General features: G+C 57.3%; 2 protein-coding genes across 2 annotated transcripts in view; both read right to left on the minus strand.

Annotated features, from left to right (window-relative positions):
- LOC127566565 (synapsin-1-like) overlaps positions 1-1,971 on the minus strand; it is a 48,405-nt gene extending 46,434 nt beyond the window's left edge. The window contains exon 1 of the mRNA XM_052008981.1: positions 1,693-1,971. Within this exon, the coding sequence (XP_051864941.1) occupies positions 1,693-1,971 (279 nt within the window). The remainder of the gene's footprint in view (positions 1-1,692) is intronic.
- Positions 1,972-2,000: 29 nt separating this feature from the next.
- Positions 2,001-19,897, minus strand: ssr4 (signal sequence receptor, delta). The gene is made up of 7 exons (XM_052008982.1): positions 19,396-19,897; positions 15,348-15,677; positions 8,708-8,826; positions 8,175-8,249; positions 6,632-6,721; positions 4,371-4,436; positions 2,001-2,268 (listed from the first exon to the last, which is right to left on the minus strand). Exons 1-7 carry the CDS (start codon positions 19,895-19,897, stop codon positions 2,164-2,166), a joined length of 1,287 nt encoding a protein of 428 aa, XP_051864942.1. The 3' UTR covers positions 2,001-2,163.
- Between the last annotated feature and the right edge of the window lie 2,886 nt (positions 19,898-22,783).

Below are 22,783 nucleotides of genomic sequence, written 5' to 3' on the forward strand. Positions count from 1 at the left end.
CTGCCCCAGAACACTCTACGCAAAAAGACGCATCTCACTGTGTTTTGACGTACATGTGACTAATAAAGAGATCTTCTTTTCCCACATCTTGAATCTTATACCCTGGGTATGTGTGCCTCTGACAATAAACCGACGAACTAGAGAGACCTTGCTCAGGTTATACAGGGCCCTCGGGTACAGGGGACAGACACAGAGGAAGGGCAGCAAAGGTCGATAGTTGGGACGGGTGGCTTTTTCTTCCGAGGATGGCGGGCTGGTACCGTTATGCGCATTCTGATCCCCTCTGTTACAGGAAGGATGTGGAGGTTTTGGAGAAGGTGCAGAAGGGGTTCACCAGGATGCTGCCTGGATTAGAGAGCATGAGCTATAAGGAGAGGTCGGACAAACTTGGGTTGCTTTCTCTGGAGCGTCGGAGGCTGAGGGGAGACCTGAGAGGTTTATAAAATTAGGAGAGGCACAGATAGACAAGTCTTTTCCCCGCAGGGTAGAGATGTCTAATACTAGAGGGCACAGGTTTAAGGTGAGAGATTTAACAGGAATCTGAGGGGCCAGAGGGTGGCCCGTACGTGGAACGAGCTGCCAGAGGAAGTGGGTGAGGCAGGTACATCAACATTTAAAAGACACTTGGACGGGTACATGGATGGGAAAGATTTAGAGGGATACGAGCCAAACGCGGGCAAATGGGGCTAGCTTAGACAGGAATCTTGGTCAGTATGGACCAGTTGGGCCGAAGGGCCTGTTTTTGTGCTGTTTGACTCTTTAATCACACTGTTACCCCGACCCTATTTCACTCCACCCCCAGATTCTAGCCGTCCCTCGAGTCCCGGCAACATGCCCATAAATCTCCCTCTGCGCTCTTTCCAGCTTAAAGGCATCTTTCCTACAGCAGGGTGACCGACACTGAGCACAATACTCCGGGGCTGTAGGGCTTGAGTTATAGGGAGAGGTTGGGGGGGGGGGGGGCTGGGACTTTATTTGTCAGAGTGTGGGAGACCGAGAGGTGATATTGTGGTCCCATGATGAGGGGTGACCTTATAGAGGCGTGCAAAACTGTGAGGGGCACAGATAGGGTGAATGTGCACACAGCCTTTCCCCCCCTGGGAAAGGGGAAGTCAAATCTAGAGAGAGTTTTAAGGAGAGTGGGGAGAGATTTAAAAGGGACCCGAGGGGCAACTTTTCCCACCCAGAGGGTGGTCCGTACATGGAACGAGCTGCCAGAGGGAGTGGGTGAGGCGGGTACAGTAACATTTAAAAGACACTCGGACAGATAAGGGTCCAGATTGTCTTTTATACCGTGCTTCTCCTTGTAGTTTCAGTTTTCTTTACGCTTGCTTGTACGTTTGTATAATGAGCTGTTTGTCTGTAAACTTTTGGTAACGTAGTATATTTGGTTCAACCTGCACACAGAATGCTGGAGGAACTCAGCAGGTCAGGCAGCCTCTACGGAGGGAAATGAACAGTCGACGTCTCGGGCCGAGAACCTCCCTCAGGATGATGTTTGGTTCCTTACTTGTGTCGTTCCCTCGTCTGCAAGGGTGAAGCGTGCCTCGGTCAGAGCCTGCTCACCCCGCTTCCTTACCTAGACCACTTAAGAGCTATTTGCTGTACGAAGGGGGAGCGTGTGGTCAAGTTCCTTTGTTGTTACTGTACTCGCTAGAATGGGCTGACCCTGTCTTACCACGGACATCCAACAAAAGCGGCCGAGACCGTTTGGACTCGCGCCTCACTCTTGACCGACGATGCCAGAGGCCGCACCCTGGATGGGTTGGGAAGGAGGGGTCCGAGCACGGCCTCACCAATGTCTGGTACAGCTGCAACGCGTGACATCCCACGCGGCCAGGGGTGCCGAGCCCCTTCTTCCCCGCCCTGTATACCCGCGATGCCACTTTCGGGGGACCGCGTACCTGTACCCCTGGGTCCTATGTACGCTGCCCAGGGCCCGCCCATCGATGGGCCGAATGGTGTGCCCATGCTTTCCCAAGCGAACGAGCGGAGCAAGCTGGAGGGAAATTCTTTTATTCCGTTGGGTTCACTGTTTCTGTTTTGCTGCCCCCCCCCCCCATCACCACCACCCTCCGGGTTCCCGCTCCAGGGGATTGAGCAGACCCCTCCCCCGGGGAGCGGGAGAGCGCCGGACCACCCGCTCGCTCCCCGCCATCCCCCTCACGCCTGGATGTTGCTCTTGGCACTGAAGGCGAGGTAGTACACCAGGAGTCCGATGGCAGCAGCAACCACTTCCGTCGCCACCCAGGGACCATTCCAGGCGCCCTAATGGGGGGGGGGGGGAGGAAGATGGGGAGAGCAGGTGTGGGGAGGGGAGAGACAGGGAGGGGGTGGAGGAGACAGCACACAGAGAGGCGTTAGTCGAAGTCTGCAGTGTTGGAGACCCTGGCCTGCCCAGACACAGACCCGCACCCACAAGTGCCCAATCTCCCCCCCCCCCCCCCCCCAGCTTACAACTCATACATGGACAAAAGAACACAGTCACACACTGACCCACCAAGTCCCACAACACAGGACAAACACACGAGCTCGCCTGCCTCCCACACAACACGCGCACGCAGCCCGCGCAGAGTCACAGCCCATGCACGCGCCGCGGGGGCTCACTTCCCCCTCGCCTGACGCTCGCACGTGGACAGGGACCTGCCCCTTCCCAAACACGGACGTCACAGCTGGAGAGGGTGCGGGAAAGGTTCACCAGGACGTTCCCGGGACCGGAGGGCTCGAGTTATAAGGAGAGGCCGGACAGGCTGGGACTGTTTTCCCTGGAGCAGAGGCTGAGGGGTGACCTGATGGAGGTCTATAACATCACGAGGGACATAAATAAGGGGGGCGGTCACCGTCTCCCCCCCCCCCCAGGATCGGGGAGTCTAAAACTAGAGGGTACAGGTTTAAGGTGAGAGGGGAAAAGTTTAAAGGGGCAAGTTTTTCAACCAGAGGGGGGTGGGTGTGTGGAACGAGCTGCCAGAGGAAGTTGGAGAGGGGGGGAGCAGTTACAACACTGGGACAGGTCCACAGATGGGAAAGGTTCAGAGGGATATGGGCCAAACACGGGCAGGTGAGACCGGCTTAGATGGGAATCTCGGTCAGCACGGACCAGTTGGACCAAAGGGCCTGTTTCCGTGCCGTGTGACTCTTTAGATCCCCTGACAGCCCAGCGCGTCACGGAAACCAGCCTCCCCTCCGCGGACTCTGCCCACACTTTCCACTGCCTTGGTAAAGCAGCCAGCGTAATCAGAGACCCCCACCCACCCTGGACATTCTCTCTTCTCCCTCCTACCATCAGGCAGAAGATACAAAAGCCTGAAAGCACGTACCACCAGGCTCAAGGACAGCTTCTACCCCGCTGTTATAAGACTATCGAATGATAAGACGGACTCTTGACCTCACTATCTACCTCGTCGTGGCCCTTGCACCTTATTGTCGGCCTGCACTGCACTTTCTCTGTAGCTGTGACACTTTATTCTGCATTCTGTTATTGCTTTTCCCTTGTACTACCTTGATGTGCTGATGGGATGAAATGATCTGTATGGATGGCCTGCAGAACAAAGTTTTTCATTGTACCTCGGTACGTGTGACAGTAATAAACCAATTTGACTAATTGACCCTGTTTGGAGTGGTCCAGCATTTGAGGGAACACCTATCAGGGCCCACAACCTCCCCCCCAACCTCACGGACACACAGACACACAGAGGCACAGATACACAAAGACACAGACACGCACACAGACACACACACTGCCTGGTATGGTAACTGTAACATCTCTGACCGTTAAGTCTTTGCAGAGAATCGCAAGTACAGCTGGAAAGATCATTGGAGCACCTCTTCCCTCCATCTCCGATATTTACAACACACGATGCACACGTGAGGTTTACAGAATCATAGACGACCCTTCCCATCCCTCCCACGACCCTATTTGTCCCACTGCTGTCTGGCAAGCGGTACTGGAGCCTCCGGGCCAGAACTACTAGACTGCACAACAGCTTCCCCCCCCCCCCCCCCCCCCCCCCCCCCCCCAGGCTGTCAGGCTCCTGAATACCCTGGTAGACAAATGCCGCGTTAAAGCCCTGGTTTGCACAACGGCGTCTAACAACTTTGGCCGCTGCTGAACATGTTTCTACAATGAGTACAACACACTGAGCTTATAGTTCTCTTCGTCCAACTCGGTTTTGCACTAACTCTGCACCAAATTTGTATTTTGTATATGTCGTTTTTTTGCACTCTTTGTACTTGCACAGATCTTTGTCTGCGTTTATTGGATGTCTTCTATTCTACGTATGTCCTCTGTTGTGTGAGTATGTGGGAAACGTCCCGCCATGTGACACACACAGACACTCCTCTTGACAGCGCCAACCCGAACCGCTACTTACTCGGTGATCAACGCTGACTGCGAACAGGGGCTTCATGGTAGAGTGATCCTCCTTATTCCTCTGAGCCTTTAGATGAGAGAGAGAGAGAGAGATGGGAAGGGCAGGAGAGAACAGGGGCAGCAGACAGCAGGGGTAAGCAGTCACAGAAAAGGCTGCCCCCATTCCCGAGATCTCCGCCTCTCTCCCCCGTCCCCACCTCATTCAGACAGCGTAGAAGGTTCATGAAAATTACGGTGGGGGGGGGGGAATCTTGATCAGTGGGCTGAGGATCGGCAAACGGCTTTCAATCTGGATAAACACGAGCCACTGCACGGCAGGGCAGGCACGGTAGTGTAGCGGTCAGCGTGGCGCTATTACAGCGCCAGCGACCCGGGTTCAATTCCGGCCGCTGTCTGTAAGGAGTTTGTACATCCTCCCCACGTGTCTGCGTGGGTATCCTCCGGGTGCTCCGGTTTCCTCCCACATTCCAACGACGTACGGGTTAGGAAGCTGCGGGCGTGCTATGTTGGCGCCGGAAGCATGGCGACACTTGCGGGCTGCCCCCAGAACACTCTACGCAAAAGATGTTTCACTGTGTGTTTCGATGTATGTGTGACTAATAAAGATAGCTTATCTTACTTTGGGAGATCAAACCAGGGTAGGGCTTGTACAGTGAATCGTAGGGAGCGATGTGGGACAGACAAATCTAGGAGTGCAAGTGAATGGCTGGGTGAGATTGGAGCCACAGGTAGACAGGGCAGTGAAGAGTTTCCAAACACTTCCTGATTTTACTTCCGACCCAGCATGTGCAATTCTTTTGGTTTTCAAGACCCAAGGAGTACAGATATTCACAGCTCGGCACGCTGGCCTTCATCAGTCAGGGCACTTGAGTCCAAGAGTCGGGAAGTCACGTTGCAGCTTTATAAAACTCTGGTCAGGCCGCATCTGGAGAATCGCATTCAGTTCTGGTCGCCCCCGTTACAGGAAGGGTGCGGGGGCTTTGGAGAGGGTGCAGAAGAGGTTCACCAGGACGCTGCCTGGATTAGAGGGCATGAGCTACAAGGAGAGGTTGGACAAACTTGGGTTGTTTTCTCTAGAGCGGCGGAGGCTGAGGGGAGACCTGATAGAAGTTTGTAAGATTATGAGGGGCACAGATAGAGTAGACAGCCAGTACCGTTTCCTCCAGGGTCGAAATGTCTAATACCAGAGGGCATGCATTGTTAAGGTGGGAGGGGGAAAGTTCAAAGGAGATGCAGCTCTACAAAACTCTGGTTAGACCGCACTTAGAGTACTGTGTCCAGTTCTGGTCGCCTCATTATAGGAAGGATGTGGAAGCATTGGAAAGGGTGCAGAGGAGATTTACCAGGATGCTGCCTGGTTTAGAGAGTGTGCATTATGAGGAGGGACTAAGGGAGCTAGGGCTGTTCTCATTGGAGAAAAGGAGGATGAGAGGAGACATGATAGAGGTGTACAAAATATTAAGAGGAATAGATAGAGTGGACAGCCAGCGCCTCTTTCCCAGGGCACCAATGCTCAATACAAGAGGGCACGGCTTTAAAGTAATGGGTGGGAAGTTCAAGGGAGATATCAGAGGGAGGTTTTTTACCCAGAGAGTGGTTAGGGCAGGGAATGCGCTGCCTGGGGCGGTGCTGGAGGCAGGTACATTGGTCAAGTTCAAGAGGTTGCTAGATAAGCATATGGAGGAATTTAAAATAGGGGGATATGTGGGAGGAAGGGGTTAGATTGTCTTAGGCAAGGTTTAAAGGTCGGCACAACATGGTGGGCCAAAGGGCCTGTATTGTGCTGGACTGTTCAATGGTTCTCTGGAGATCTGTTTTTTTTCCCACACAGAGAGCGGTGGGTACCCGGAATGTGCTGCCAGGGGTGGGGGTGGAGGCAGATACGATGGAAGGGTTTTGAGAGGCTCGTAGACAGGCACAGGGATGTGCAGGGAACAATGGGAGATGGACCATCAGGCAGAAGGGATTAGGTGTCGTTAGCTTAATTAGTTCAGCACAACGTCGTGGGCCGAAGAGGCTGTTCCTGTGCTGTGCTCAAACTTTATTTTCATTCCATAACGAGAAGGAGGTTCAGTGGCAGTTCCCCTTAAATTCCTCCAACCTCCCCCCCACTCCCCCCAACCACCCCACGTTCCCATCAACACCCCCACCGACCCTCCCGCACGGACGCCCTCGCCCCAGCGTTGGCCCGACCTGCTCGCGGAACGGGGAACTGCGACCGCCCTCCCTCTCCCCCTCCCCACCCTCCGACGCAAAACTCACTTTCCGCAGGGCGCTGTAGGACTCCTCGTCGAAGAACTTCACCTCGTACGTTCCTGACCTGGCCAGCTTGTGCTCGGCGCTCCAGGAGACCTGCGGGAGGGCGGAGACCATCAGCAGGAGGGTGGACAGGCGCCGGCACCGCCCAGTCAACCTGCCCTGAGGCTCAAACCGAAGATCACCTTGGTCATTGGTTCATCGCCAATATAGACACCACGGCCAAGAAAGCTCGCCAGCGTCTCCACTTCCTCAGGAGGCTAAAGAAATTCGGCACGTCCCTGTCGACCCTCACCGACTTTTACCGATGCCCCACAGAAAGTGTCCTATCCGAATGCATCACAGCTCGGTACAGCAACTGCTCTGCCCAGGACCGCAAGAAACCGCAGAGAGTTGTGGACACAGCCCAGCGCATCACGGAAACCAGCCTCCCCTCCGTGGACTCCGTTGACACTTCCCGCTGCCTCGGGAAAGCAGCCGACATAATCAAAGACCCCACCCACCCTGGACATTCTCTCTTCTCCCCCCTCCCATCGGGCAGAAGATACAAAAGCCTGAAAGCACGTCCCACCAGGCTCAAGGACAGCTTCTACCCTGCTGTTATAAAACTGTTGAACGATAAGATGGAATCCTGACCTCACAATCTACCTCGTCGTGGCCCTTGCACCTTATTGTCTGCCTGCACTGCACTTTCCCTGTAACTGTGACACTCTATTCTGCATTCTGTTATTGCTTTTCTCTTGTAATGCCTCGATGTACTGATGGGATGAAATGATCTGTATGGATGGCCTGCAAAACAACGTTTTTCACACAGATAAGTGTGAAGTGATTCACTTCGGGAGATCGAATTCGAAGGCAGAATACAAGGTTAATGGCAGGACGCTTAGCAGTGTGGAGGAACACGCCCATAGATCCCTCAAGGTTGCCGCGCAGGTTGATAGGGTTGTTAAGAAGGCGTGTGGAGTGTTGGCCTTCATTAGTCGGAGATTGAGTTCAAGAGCCACGAGGTGATGTTGCAGCTCTATAGAACTCTGGTTAGACCAGACTTTGAGTATATTATTAGATATAAAACCCTGAAAGCAGGGACACTTTATTCTGCATTGTTATTCTTTTACCCGGTACTACCTCAACGCACTGTGTAATGAATTGATCTGTATGAATGGTATGCAAAACGTTTTTCACTGGACCTCAGTACATGTGACAATAATAAACCAATTTAAATTTTATTAGCATATGTTCTCAGTTTTGGTTGTGTGAGATCGTTCCATACAGAAGCACATCAAGGTAGTGAAAAGCAGTAACAGAATGCAGAATAAAGTGCTACAGTTACAGAGAAAGGGCAGTGCAGGCAGACAACAAGGTGCAAGGTGCATGACAAGGTAGATTGGGAGATCAAGCGTTCACCTTCGAAAGTACAAGTCCGTTCAAAAGTCACATCAGGTGGACACTAGGACCCAGGGATGACATGTTCCCTGGTGCCAGGGAGGTGAGGTGCAGTGTCAGGGGTCCTCCCTCGACCCCTCCCTCCCACCACGCCCCCCCACCGTACCTGGTAGCGTCCAACATCCTGTCCTCGGGTGACGGGGAACTGCTTGCCATCAACGTCTGCGTAGAGTGCCACGTTCTGTCGGGGGAGAGGGGGGAAAGGGTGAGTACAAGATACCATATACTGGGGGGAGACAGGGACTTTCCAGACATACAGTGCTGTGAGGAGAGAGCGGGGCAGTGGGATCAGTGTGGGGACCGACACGGGGCTGTGAGGAGAGATCGGGGCAGTGGGGTCAGTGTGGGGACCGACACGGGGCTGTGGGGAGAGAGCGGGGCAGTGGGGTCAGTGTGGGGACTGACACGGGGCTGTGAGGAGAGAGCGGGGCAGTGGGGTCAGTGTGGGGACCAACACGGGGCTGTGGGGGGGGAGCAGGGCAGTGGGATCAGTGTGGGGACCGACACGGGGCTGTGGGGAGAGAGCGGGGCAGTGGGATCAGTGTGGGGACCGACACGGGGCTGTGGGGAGAGAGCGGGGCAGTGGGGTCAGTGTGGGGACTGACACATCACGAATCCCGGTCGCACTTCAACACCCACCTGTGCACCATTTTTGCAGGTGAGGGAGATTTCAACAATGAAGACCGTCTCGGAAGAGATGACCGCGTCAGACGTCGTGTAATAAGAGGGCACAATCGATGGCTCCGTGCACGTGTCCGCTGCGTGAAAGGAGACCGGCTTTAGCACCGAGAACACGGACGGCGCATGCAACAAGGCACACAGTCCGGCTGAGCGGAGCCCGCCCCTGGGTTCGTCCGCTTACGGCGCCGTCGGGATCGCGTTGGCTTGTTCTGGAGCCATCCAGCACGGAAGCAGGCCCTTCGTCCCACAGAGTCTGTGCTGACCTGTGTTGTGGAGCGTCGCCGCTGTCACGTGCCAGCACTGCCCCCGTACCTGGTCGGAAGACACACCACTGCCAATCAAGGGTTGACCCCGCCCCACCCATCAGTGCACACCTGAGCATTGGCCCCTTTAAACACCTTTGTACTTGGCCTCGGGCCATTGGCCTTTGTAATCGATTAGTCCTTGCTGGCACTGGGCTGCCTTTTTGAATTCCTTGGGCTGGACCCCCCCAGCACTATAAAGCGTGCCACATGTGCTTGGCTCGGTCTCTTTTAGCTCCGAGGGATGCCTTGTTGGTAAGGTGTGCACTGTTTAATAGGGTTAGGAGCATCCGCTTAATCCCAGCCGAGGAACCGTGGAATGGTGCTGGAGAAAATAGTTAGTGTCCCTGGTAGCGTAGAGTCATGCCTGCACTGAGTCAAGGGGTGGCGGGTATCGTATTGTTTTTCCTTGATTGTCCGTACCTAGTTCTGTGTGTGTGTGTGTGTGTGTGTGTGTGTGTGTGTGTGTGTTGCTACCTTTACATTTTCCCCACGTTTGTCTTTGTAAATAATTTATTTATCTCTAAGACTGTGTTCAGAGTCCTTGTCCTTCGAGACCTCGAATCTGTTTCACATGACCCATTTGTGCCCATCCCATTTTACTCTCCCCACATTCCCATCAACCCCCCCCCCCCCAAAACTCCCTGCAGGTTCTCCCACTGTGTGCACCTCAGGTTCAAAGGGCTTCTTTCAGGCACTGAATCACCCCCCCTCATCGTACAGGAACAAGAGGAAGGTGAAGTGGGGAGGTGTGGCGGACAGCGAGGAAGGCCATCAAAGCTTGCAGCGTGATCTTGCCCTGCTGGGAAAGTGGGCTGAAAAATAGCAGATGGAATTTAATGCAGACAAGTGTGAGGGGATGCACTTTGGGAGGACAAACCAGGGTAAGACACACACAGTGAATGGTAGGGCTCTGAGGTGTGCGGTAGAACAGAGGGACCTGGGAGTACAGATCCGTAGTTCCTTGAAAGTGGTGTCACAGGTAGATAGGGTCGTAAAGAGAGCTTTCGGCACTTTGGCAGGGCACAGGAGTTAGGATGTTACGCTGAAGTCGTACAAGAGGCCGAATTTGGAGTGTTCTGTGCAGTTCTGGTCACCTACCTACAGGAAAGATATCAATAAGCTTGAAAGCGTGCGGAGAAAGTTTACACGGATGTTGCCGGGACTCGAGGACCTGAGTTGTAGGGAAAGTTTGAATAGTTTAGGACTTTATTCCCTGGAGCGCAGAAGAATGAAGCGAGATCTAATAGAGGTGTACTAAATTATGAAGGGTATAGATCGGGTGAATGCACGCAGGCTGCTTGCCCTCAGGCTGGGTGAGACTGGAACTAGAGGTCACAGGTTTAGGGTGAAAGGTCAAATATTTAAGGGGAACTACTTCACTCCGAGGGTGGAACGAGCTGCCAGCGGAAGTGGTGGATGCAGGTTCAGTTGTAACATTTAAGAGAGGTTTGGATGGGTACATGGATGGGAGGGGTTTGGAGGGAGATGGTCCGGGTGCAGGTAGATGGGACGAGGCAGACGATCAGGTCGGCGTGGACTGAATGGGCCGAAGGGCCTGTTTCTATGCTCTTATCTCTCTATAAGACATCGTACAAGACGTCAGCAGCTGTACAAGACGTCGGTGAGACCGCACTTGGAGCATTATATATGGTGTTGGTTACCCTGTTACGGAAGGGAGTGCGGAGGGAGATTTACGAGGATGTTGCCAGGACTCAAGGGCCTGAGTTCTAGGGCCAGGTCGGGACTTTATTCCTTGGAGCGTAGGAGGCAGAGGGGAGATCTTACAGAGGTGGGTAAAATCACGAGGGGCACAGATAGGGTGAATGTGCACACAGCCTTTTTCAACCCAGGGAAAGGGGAAGTAAAATCTAGAGAGAGGTTTAAGGTGAGGGGGGAGAGATTTAAAAGGGACCCGAGGGTCAACTTCTTCACCCAGAGGGTGGTCCGTGTGTGGAACGAGCTGCCAGAGGAAGTGGGTGAGGCAGGCACGTTAACATTTAAAGGGCACTCGGGCAGGTAAGTGGATGGGAAAGGTTTGGCATTGGTTTATTATTGTCACTTGTACCGAGGTCCAGTGAAAAACTTGTCTTGCAAACCGATCGTACAGGTCCATTCATCACACAGTGCAGTTACATTGAGTTAGTACAGAGTGCACTGAGATAGTACAGGTAAAAACAATAACAGTACAGAGTAAAGTGTCACAGCTACAGAGAAAATGCAGTGCAATAAGGTGCAAGGTCACAACAAGGTAGATCGTGAGGTCAGAGTCCGTCTCATCGTATAAGGGAACCGTTCAATAGTCTTATCACATTGGGGTAGAAGCTGTCCTTGAGCCTGGTGGTCCGTGCCCTCAGGCCCCTGTATCTTCTACTCGATGGAAGAGGAGAGAAGACAGAATGACCCGGGTGGGTGGGGTCTTTGATTATGCCGGCTGCTTCGCCAAGACAGCGAGAGGTAAAGACAGAGTCCAAGGTTTCTGTGATGCGCTGGGCTATGTCCACAACTCTCTGCAGTTTCTTGTGGTCCTGGGCAGAGCAGTTGCCGTACGAAGCCATGATACATCCAGATAGGATGCTTTCTATGGTGCATCGGTCAAAGTTAGTGAGAGTCAAAGGGGACAAACCAAATTTCTTTAGCCTCCTGAGGAAGTGGGGGAGATGTGGGGCAAATGGGACAGGTGTAGATGGGAATCTTGGTCGGCATGGACCGGTTGCGTCCGTTTCCGCACTGTGTGACTGTATTCAGCTCCTCAGGTCGACTCCAGCACCGCACACCATGGCGGATCGATCTCGCTGCCATTTTGCCGCCTCCATCCCCACAGCAGTGGTCTGTACCCCCTACAGGACCCACTGCTGAGACTCCTCGGACAGCACCTTCCAAACCCCACCCCCTCACCCTTACCAGCGGGCAGGGCAAGGGCAGCAAAGGCAAGGGGAACTCCACCCCCCCTTGGGAGTTGCCCTCCGAGCCAACTTGGAAATATACCGCCGTTCCTTCACCATCGCTGGGTCCAAATCCTGGAACACAGAAGCTCCAGACACTAGTGGACTCAGTGCACATCCCTCCCCACCGTCGGGAGTATCTACAGGAGGCACTGCCTCAAGAAGGCAATGTCTGTCATTAAAGGTTCCCTCCCCCGGGCCGTGCCGTCTTCTCACAGCTCCCGTCGGGCAGGAAGTACAGAAGCCTGAAGTCCCCACACCACCAGGTTCAGGAGGCTAAAGAAATTCAGTATGTCCTCCTTTGACAGTCAGCAACTTTTATCGATGCACCATAGAAAGCATCCTATCTGGATGTATCACGGCTTGGTACAGCAACTGCTCTGCCCAGGACCGCAAGAAACTGCAGAGAGTTGTGGACACAGCCCAGCGCCTCACGGACACCAGCCTCCCCTCCTTGGGCTCTGTCTTTACCTCTCGCTGCTTTGGTGAAGCAGCCGGCATAATCAAAGACCCCACCCACCTGGGTCATTCTCTCTTCCATCAGGTAGAAGATACAGGAGCCTGAGGGCACGTACCACCAGGCTCAAGGGCAGCTTCTACTCCACTGTAATAAGACTATTGAACGGTTCCCTTATACGATGAGATGGACTCTGACCTCACGATCTACCTTGTTGGGACCTTGCACCTTATTGCACTGCACTTTCTCTGTAGCTGGGACACTTTACTCTGTACTGTTATTGTTTTTACCTGTACTACCTCAATGCACTCTGTACTAACTCAATGTAACTGCACTGTGTAATGAATTGACCTGTACGATCAGTTTGCAAGACAAGTTTTTCACTGGACCTCGGTACAAGTGACAACAATAAACCAATACCAATCTGCACAACACTAATAAGATAAAAATATCTTTATTAGTCACATGTACATCGAAGCACACAGTGAAATGCATCGTCTTGTGTCGAGGGTTCTGGGGGCAGCCTGCAAGTGTCGCCACGCTTCTGAACCAACCTAACACGCCCACAACTTCCTAACCCATATGTCTTTGGAATGTGGGAGGAAACTGGAGCACCCGGAGGAAACCCACGCAGACACGGGGAGAACGTACAAACTCCTTACAGACAGAAGTGTTACACTCACCATTACACTACCGTGCCTGCCCAGTTTAGGAACACCATGATCACTTTGCACCAAAATGAACTTTTATTTTATTCTAATCGTGTTCTTCCTTGCAAAAATTGGGTGAGTTATGATTTTCCTCCTGGATGTTGTGTCTCTGACGCGAGGTGCCTGTGATGCTGCTGCAAGCAAATGTTTCATTACACCTGTGTGTCTGATAATAAATTCTATTTGAAAGGGCTCCTCCCCACATCTGTCCTGAACTGCCCAACCACTTCTCCTGACCCCAGATTCCTCAGCTGGTGGGGGGAAGCATTCAATTTGGTCACAGAACAGTACAACATTGGACAGGTCATTTGGCCCACAATGTTGTACCGATCTTGACACCGATTTATACTAATGGTCCTCCTCACCCATACCCCTCTATTTCCTTCACATTCATGTGTTGGTCTAAAAACCTCAAACTCCACCAAACTGCCCCCTTGTGTAGCGGTTAGCGTGACGCTTTACAGCGCCAGCGACCCGGGTTCAATCCCGACCGCCGTCTGTAAGGAGTTTGTACGTTCTCCCCCCCTCCCGTATCTGCGTGGGTTTCTTCCGGGTGCTCCGGTTTCCTCCCACGCTCCAAAGACGTATGGGTTAGGAAGCTGCGGGCGTGCTACGCTGGCGCCGGAAGCGTGGTGACACTTGCGGGCTGCCCCCCAGAACACTCCACGCAAAGGATGCATTTCACTGTCTTTCAATGTACACGTGACTAATAAAGAAATCTTATCTTAACCCAACCCAGGCACCTACCACTCTCTGCGTAAAAAACTTGCCCCTCACGTCACCTTTAAACCCACCCCCCCCCCAACAAAATGGGTCATGGATTTTCAAGTTGAAGCTGGTTCAAGGAGCAACTGAGCCGAAAGTACTCAGGAGGGAGAGAAGGAAACAGGACAGGGGAGGTGGGAAAGAGAGGGTGAAAAGGCGAGGAGGGGGAAAGGGGAAGGAGGAGGGGGGGGTAAGAGGTCAGTGTAGGACAGAGCAGCAGGAACGGGACGGTAGGAACCCGTCCCCCACCCAAACACCGGCAGGAGCACACTGGCTCGGATCCCAGTTGACAGCAAGGTACTTCTGTATTCATCCCAACACGGGGGGGGGGGGGGGTGAAAGAGGTGGGGGGCCACTGCAGGATCCCACAGGACCCCCAGCACCGGCAGGACCCCACCATTTATGGGTAAATGCTCCCACCTCGGGCCCCAGTTGGCGGCCAGGCGCTCCTGCATTCGCATAGCACCTGTCCCGACACGGTGGGGGGGCACAACAAGATCCCACAAACCAGCAGCCTGCCCCCACCTGCCGCCCAAACACGCGGAGTCCGTAAACGCTGCTGCCTCGGGCCCCAGTTGGTAGCCGGACACTCCTGCATTTACGTGGCACCTCCATGCCAGCCTCAGCCCCCACCAAAGAAGGGGCTTCAAGCTACACACAGCAAGATCCCACAATGCCCCCTACACTGGCGAGATCCCATCTCCGGGGTAAACTTCCCTGCCCCAGGTCCCCGACCGGTGGCCCCACACCGCTGCATTTACACAGCGCCTACGATGCCAGCCGCAGCCCCCAACACCCCCCCTCCCCTCAATGAAGGGTCTTCAGGCTTCACACAGCAAGATCCCACAGACCTCCAGCACCGGCAGAATCCCACTTATCGTGGGTAACCGCCCCTGCTTTGGACCCCAGGCGGCCCTGCATTTGAATAGGGCCCGTCCCAACCCGGTGGTGGTGGTGGTGGTTGTGGTTGGGGGGGAGGCACAGCAAGATCCCACAAACGTCCCCAACACAAGCAGCAGCGCACCGCATGCCGGTGAAGGCTCCCCCTACCCCCCTCAGTTGGCGGCTGGACAGTTGGTGTTGTACCTCCCAACACACACTGGGGGGGGGGGGGGGCACAGCAAGATCCCACAAACCCCCCTCCCCTCCCAAAAAAGAAGCACCGGCGGGATCCTTCCTCGGAAGAAACAACCACCGCGCCTCCTACCAAGTCCTGCATTTAACTAGCCGCCCCCCCATCCCAACCCCACCCCACCCCCTCCCCAGAGCCGGTGAGAATGCACAGCAAGATCCCATCCCTAAGGCCACGTCACCCAGGGCCGGTCCGGACGGCAGGGTGGGGGCTCTGACCCCCTCTTCCTCTACCCACCCCCCCCGGCCACAGGGCCGGGACCCCCGGGGTGCCGACGTCCCGCTCACCAGCACACAGACAGGCGGCGGCCGCCAAGAGGGCCGCCAGCGCCGGGACTCGCCGCCACTCCATTGCTCCGTGTCCGCCCGTCCCGCGGCACCACGGGAAGAAGGTCGAGAGGGGCACCACGGGACGGGCGGCGGTCCTCCGCGCCCCGCCGGCTGGGAGGACCGGGCCACTCGCGCAGGCGCAGCGGCCGTCCGGCGGGGGTGGGGGGAGGGGGGACTCCGCACCCGCCGACAACCTCCCACCGCCGGCGGCGCTGCTGCTGCCGCCGCTTGCCGGGGTCCGCGCAGGCGCAGTAACGGCAGCTTGCACCGGTCCTCCCACTGGGAGGACTAGAGCCCGCGCACGCGCAGTACCAACAACTTGCCCCGGGGAGAAAGGGGGAGGGGGAGAGGGGGAGGGAGGGAGAGGAGAGGGGGAGGGGGGGGAGAGGGGAGGGGAGGGGGGGAGAGGGGGAGGGGAGGGGAGGGGAGGGGGGGAGGGGGGGAGAGGGGGAGGGAGGGGGGGAGGGGGGGAGGGGAGGGGGGAGGGGAGGGGAGAGGGGGAGGGTGGGAGGGGAGAGGGGGAGGGGAGAGGGGGAGGGGGGGGGGGAGAGGGGGGAGGGGGGGAGGGGAGAGGGGGAGGGGGGGAGGGGAGAGGGGGAGGGGGGAGGGGGGAGGGGGGGAGGGGAGAGGGGGAGGGGGAGAGGGGGAGGGGGGGAGGGGGGAGGGGGGGGAGGGGAGAGGGGGAGGGGGGGAGGGGAGGGGAGAGGGGGAGGGGAGGGGAGAAGGGGAGGGGAGGGGAGAAGGGAGGGGGGGGAGGGGAGAAGGGGAGGGGGGGGAGGGGCGAAGGGGAGGGGGGGGAGGGGAGAAGGGGAGGGGGGGGAGGGGAGGGGGAGGGGGGGGAGGGGAGAGGGGGAGGGGGGGGAGGGGAGAAGGGGAGGGGGGGGAGGGGAGAGGGGGAGGGGGAGAGGGGAGGGGGGAGAGGGGGAGGGGGGGAGGAGGGGAGAGGGGGAGGGGGGGGGAGGGGAGAGGGGGGAGGGGGGAGGGGAGAGGGGGAGGGGGGGAGAGGGGGAGGGGAGGGGGGGAGAGGGGGAGGGGAGGGGGGGGGGAGAGGGGGAGGGGAGGGGGGGAGAGGGGGAGGGGAGGGGGGGAGAGGGGGAGGGGGGGAGGGGAGGGGAGAGGGGGAGGGGAGGGGAGAAGGGGAGGGGGGGGGAGGGGAGAAGGGGAGGGGGGGGAGGGGAGAGGGGAGGGGGAGGGGGGGGGAGGGGAGAGGGGGAGGGGGGGAGGGGAGAAGGGGAGGGGGGGGGGAGGGGAGAAGGGGAGGGGGGGGAGGGGAGAGGGGGAGGGGGGGGAGGGGAGGGGGGAGGGGAGAGGGGGAGGGGGAGGGAGGGGAGAGGGGGAGGGGAGGGAGGGGAGAGGGGGAGGGGGGGAGGGGAGAGGGGAGGGGGGGAGGGGAGAGGGGGGGGGGAGGGGAGAGGGGGAGGGGGGGAGAGGGGGAGGGAGAGGGGGAGGGGGGAGGGGAGGGGGGAGAAGGGGAGGGAGGGAGAGGGGGGGGGAGGGAGGGGGGTAGTGAGTGAGAGGGAGGGGGAGGGGGGGGGGGAGAGGGGGAGAGAGGGAGGGAGAGAGGGAGGTGGGGAGAGGGGGGGAGGGGGTGAGGGGGAGGGAGGAGGAGAGGTGAGGGGGAGGGAGGGAAGGAGGGGGAAGGGGAGAGAGAGGGAGGGGGAGGGGAGAGAGAGGGAGGGGGAGGAGAGAGAGGGAGGGGAGGAGAGGGGGGGGAGGGAGGGGGAGAGGGGGGAGGGAGGAGGGGGAGAGGGAGGGAGAGAGGGGGGAGGGGAGGGAGGGCGAGGGGGAGAGGGAGGGAGGGGGTGAGGGGGAGGGAGGAGAGGTGAGGGGGAGGGGGAGGAGAGGGGAGGGGGAGGAGAGGGAGGGAGGGAAGGAGGGGGAAGGGGAGGGGAGAGAGAGGGAGGGGGGGTGAGGGTGAGGAGGGAGAGGTGAGGGGGAGAGGGAAGGGGAGGAGAGGGGGGGGAGAAGAGGGGAGGGAGGGAAGGAGGGGGAAGGGGAGGGGAAAGAGAGGGAGGGGGAGGGGAGAGGGAGGGAGAGGGGAGGGGGAGGAGGGGAGGGAGGGAGAGGGGGGAGGAGGGGAGAGGGAGGCGGGAGAGAGGGAGGGTTTGCAAGGAGAGTGCAACAATAAATTTTCGGAGGCTGGGCGGCCAATAATTCTGCGGAGGAAGTGTTCATCGGAGTTTAATAAAGATTCAAACAGACTGTTAGTGCAGAATCAGATTCATTATCACTGACATATGAGGTGAATGTTGTTATTTTGTGGCAGCCGTACAGAGCAAAAGCATAAACATCTATAAATTACAAAAGGACCCGGGAGCATTACTTGTGCAGAAATATTGTTTAATTAAGAACAATCGAGTGAAATAATAACACCCACGTTTGCAGTTTAAAAATTATTCTCCTGCAGATATCCTTTACTGCTCAGACAGAGGACGTTTTGCCGACCGGGTCAAGGCAGCTCACGGGAGAGCGACCCCACCGGTCCTCTCCTCTGTTCCCCTGCACCTCACTCGCCCCCACATGCTCCTCGACTGCCCTTTGCCTCTGGCCTACGCAAGGCACAATTTATAGGCGGGAAGAGGGTGGGAGTTTGGGGGATGAGGGTTGGGGGGGATGGGAGAGAGAGGGAGGGAGGGAGGGGAATGAGGGTGGAGGGTGGGGGATGAGGGTGGGGGGATCAGGGTGGAGGGTGCAGGGGAGGATGAGGGTGGGGGGATGAGTGTGGAGGGTGCAGGGGATGAGGGTGGAGGGGGATGAGGGTGGGGGGTGGGGGGATCAGGGTGGAGGGTGCAGGGGGACGAGGGTGGAGGGTGGGGGGGATGTGGAGGGTGCAGGGGGATGAGGGTGGGGGGATCAGGGTGGAGGGTGCAGGGGAGGACGAGGGTGGAGGGTGCAGGGGGATGAGGGCGGAGGGTGTGGGGATGGGGGGATCAGGGTGGAGGGTAGGGGGGAGGATGAGGGTAGGGGATGAGGGTGGGGGGTTGAGTGTGGAGGGTGCAAGGGGACGAGGGTGGAGGGTGGGGGGATGTGGAGGGTGCAGGGGGACGAGGGTGGAGGGTGGGGGGGATGTGGAGGGTGCAGGGGGACGAGGGTGGAGGGTGGGGGGATGTGGAGGGTGCAGGGGGACGAGGGTGGAGGGTGGGGGGGATGTGGAGGGTGCAGGGGGATGAGGGCGGAGGGTGGGGGGATGTGGAAGGTGCAGGGGGATGAGGGCGGAGGGTGGGGGGATCAGGGTGGAGGGTGCAGGGGACGATGAGGGTGGAGGGTGGGGGGTTGAGTGTGGGGGGTGCGGGGGAGGACGAGGGTGGAGGGTGGGGGGATGTGGAGGGTGCAGGGGGATGAAGGCGGAGGGATCAGGGTGGAGGGTGCAGGGGACAATGAGGGTGGAGGGTGGGGGGTTGAGTGTGGGGGGTGCGGGGGAGGACGAGGGTGGAGGGTGGGGGGGGATGAGAGTGGGGGTGTGGAGTGTGGGAAGGGGAAGGTATAGAGTGAGGGGGGAAGGTGGAGGTTGGGAGGGTGGAGAGTGAGAGTGGGGTTTGTGGGGGCGAGGGGGAAAGTCTCGTACAACCGGTCAGTCAGCAGCAAAGGACAGCGGGGCAGAAGCCGTCCTTGAGCCTGGTGGGACGTGCCCTCAGGCTCCTGTATCTTCTGCCCGATGGGAGGGGGGAGAAGAGAGAAGGTCCGGGGTGGGAGGGGTCTCTGATTATGCCGGCTGCTCTCCCGAGGAGCCCGTGGAGGGGAGGCTGCTTTCCGCGATGGTGCGCTCCGGAGCGTCGGAGGCTGAGGGGAGACCTAAAGGAGGTTTATAAAATTACCAGAGGCACAGATAGAGCAGAGAGCCGGTATCCCTTTCCCAGGGTCGAAATGTCTGATACTGGAAGGCCATAGGATCACAGGGAACAGGAGCAGAATTAGGCCATTCAGCCCATCGGGTCTGCTCCGCCATTGGATGGTGGCTGGTTTATTTTTCCCTCTCAACCCCGTCCTCCTGCCTTCTCCCCGTAACCTTCGACGCCCTCACTAATCAAGGAGCTATCGACCTCCGCTTTAAATACACCCAGTGACTTGGCCTCCACCGCCGTCTGCGGCGACGGATTCCACGGATTCACCGCCCTCTGGCTCCTCATTCCCGAGCCCGGTTCCCCGTTCTGATGACTGTTCTCACGCCCCGCGCCCCGTTCCGGCAAACCTTCCCTGTTTCTTGTCCCTTCCCCATTCCCCGTTCCGGCTCCTTGCTCCCCCCCCCACCCCCCCGCCCAACCCTTCCTGCTCCCCGCGGTCCCATTCCCGCTCCCCGTCCTGCACAGCCCGTCCCCCCACAATCCCTGCTCGTTCCCATTCCCCACTCCTCCTCCCCGCTCCTGTTTCCTCATTCCGAATTTCACATCCCCATTCCCGCTCCCCAATCCCGTTCCCCATTTCCCACTCACCCTTGGGTCCGGCCCGGAACTCCCTCCCTGCTGGATCGCCGCGACGGCGACCGGGAATTCCGGGAAGAAGGGGGCCATGGCGAGGTGAGGTTGGGACGCCGCTCCCCGCCGACTGGGGTCCGGGAGGGAGTGGTGGGTGGGGGAGCGGACAACGTTCCTGGAGGCCCGGAGACGGAGGGAACGTCGGTGTGACCACCCCTGTCTCTCACACCACCCCCCCCCCCCCCACCCCCCAGCCACCTCCCTACTCTCTGGTCTTTGGTACGGGGTGAAGGGACGGGAATTCTTGGGGGTGGGGGGGGAGCAAAAGAGCCCCTTCCCGCGAAGAGGGAGCACTGTCGGGACGGTGTGGTGAACGAGACGGGACAGTCAGTTCTAGACCAGGAGGAGGAGAGGGAAAGGGCGGTGGGGGGGGCAGTGGTGGGGGGGGGTGGCGTGGATCCTGTAAATATCTCCCACCCCACCCCACCCCACCCACCCCAGCCAGCCTGGTTAACGTGTGACCGGGACGGTTTGGTTGGGACGGTTTCAGACTCGAGGGGTTTCGGCTGGGACGGATGGGAGGAGCTGGGGCTGGTGGAGAGGAGATTTTCGGGGGCTGGGGGTGGTGGGGCAAGGGGCTGTGCAGGGTCTGAGGGGTTGGGTTGGGGCAGTGGTGGGGGGTGGCGTTGCTGCAGTTATCAGACAGTACAAGGGTGGGGGTCAGGGGAGACGGGTTCCAGATCTTACAGAGAACCGTGAGCTCGGGGACAGGGCACTGACCTCGGTGTGTGTTTCCCAGTGACGCACAGGTATCGGTACACGGTCTGAACACGCACACGGCCTGAACACGCACGGTCTGAACACAAACACGGTCTGAACATGCACAAGGTCTGAACACGCACGGTCTGAACACACAAACAGTCTGAACACACACACGGTCTGAACACGCACATGGTCTGAACACACACGGTCTGAACACACACGATCTGGACACACACACGGTCTGAATATACAAACCTGGTCTGAACACACACATGGTCTGAACACACAGTCTGAACATGCACGGTCTGAACACACAGTCTGAACATACACACAGTCTGAACACACACACGGTCTGAACACACACAGTCTGAACATGCACGGTCTGAACACACACAGTCTGAACACACACACAGTCTGAACACACACATGGTCTGAACACACACTGTCTGAACACACGCGGTCTGAACATGCACGGTCTGAACACACACAGTCTGAACACACACACAGTCTGAACACACACATGGTCTGAACACACACTGTCTGAACACACGCGGTCTGAACACACACATGGTCTGAACACACAATGAACACACACGGTCTGAACACGTACACGGTCTGAACACACACGGTCTGAACACGCACATGGTCTGAACATGCACATGGTCTGAACACACACGGTCTAAACACACACATGGTCTGAACTGGCATACGGTCTGAAAACGCACACGGTCTGAACACACACACAGTCTGAACACACACAGTCTGAACACGCACGGTCTGAACACGTACACATTCTAAACACATGTACACAACTCTTAAACACACACGTACCTTAACACATTTGTATACACTGCCCATCAAACCTACATGAAGACACAATCTAAATGCACTCACACCCCCACGTACAGACACTCTCATCCACAGATAGATGCTCACACACAGATGTCCTGACACACTCACACTAACCCAGGTACACTCACAGACATGGATACACCCACACTGACACTGACACATTCACACTCACTGACAGATACGCTCACACAGATACACCCACACAGACACAGGTACATTCACACTCACACCGACACAGATACACCCACTCTGACTTACACAGTTACACTCAGAGACACACTAACCCAGATACACCCACACTATTGACAGATACACTCAGAGATACACTAACACAGATAATCACAGACACAGTTACACCCACACTCACTGACACAGATACACTCACACTAACGCACACTCACAGACACACCCACACTAACCCCACTCACTGACACAGACACACTCGCTCTCTGTCAGACTTACACACCCTGACCCACACACCGACACTCAAACGCACTCACTGGTGGAAGACAGCACGGCAACGAGGGCAGTGGAGTGGCGCAGCGGGTACGGCCGCCGCCTCACAGCTCCGGAGACCCGGGTTCGATGCCGACCTCCGCTACTGCCTGTAATCCCCGGGTTCTCTCCGTGACCCCCCGGGTGCTCCGGTTCCCTCCCACATCCCAATATCGTGCGGGGACGGTGGGTGAATCGGCTGCTGTTAATTATGTGTGGGTGAGGAGTAGAATCTGGGGGAGGGGAAGGATTTGACGGGAATGGGATGGCGGGGAAATAAAATTGGGATTAATGTAAGATTTATTGAAATATTGGAGGAAGAGTCAGGGGGAATCAAGGGAAAATATAAAACTGGGATCAGTGTAAATGGTGTCAGCGAAGACTTGCTGCGGACGTTCTGTACAAATGGTCTCATGTACGAGGAGCGTTTGACGTCTCTGGGCCCGTACTCGATGGAGTTCAGAAGGATTAGGAGGGGATAATCTCATCGAAACCTCCCGGACACTGAGAAGCCTGGATAGAGCGGACGTGGGGAGTCTGTTCCCGTCAGCCGGAGAGTCCGGGATCCGAGGGCACAGCCTCGGAATGGAGGGACGTCCCTTTAGAACTGGGATGAGGAGGAATTTCTTCAGCCGGGGGGTGGTGAATCCGTGGAATCCGTTGCCGCAGAGGGCGGGGGAGGCCCGATCATCGGGTGAGTTTAAGCCAGAGATCGACAGGTTCTTGATTGGTAAGGGGGTTAAGGGTTACGGGGAATCAGAATCAAAATAAAATTAGAGAAACCAAGGACTGCGGAGGCTGGAATCCAGATGAAAAACACGACGACGCTGGAGGAACTCAGCAGGCCAGGCAGCTTCCGTGGGGAAAAGCAGG

The sequence above is a fragment of the Pristis pectinata genome, chromosome 43 (assembly GCF_009764475.1).
Source record: "Pristis pectinata isolate sPriPec2 chromosome 43, sPriPec2.1.pri, whole genome shotgun sequence".
Lineage (NCBI taxonomy): Eukaryota > Metazoa > Chordata > Chondrichthyes > Rhinopristiformes > Pristidae > Pristis > Pristis pectinata.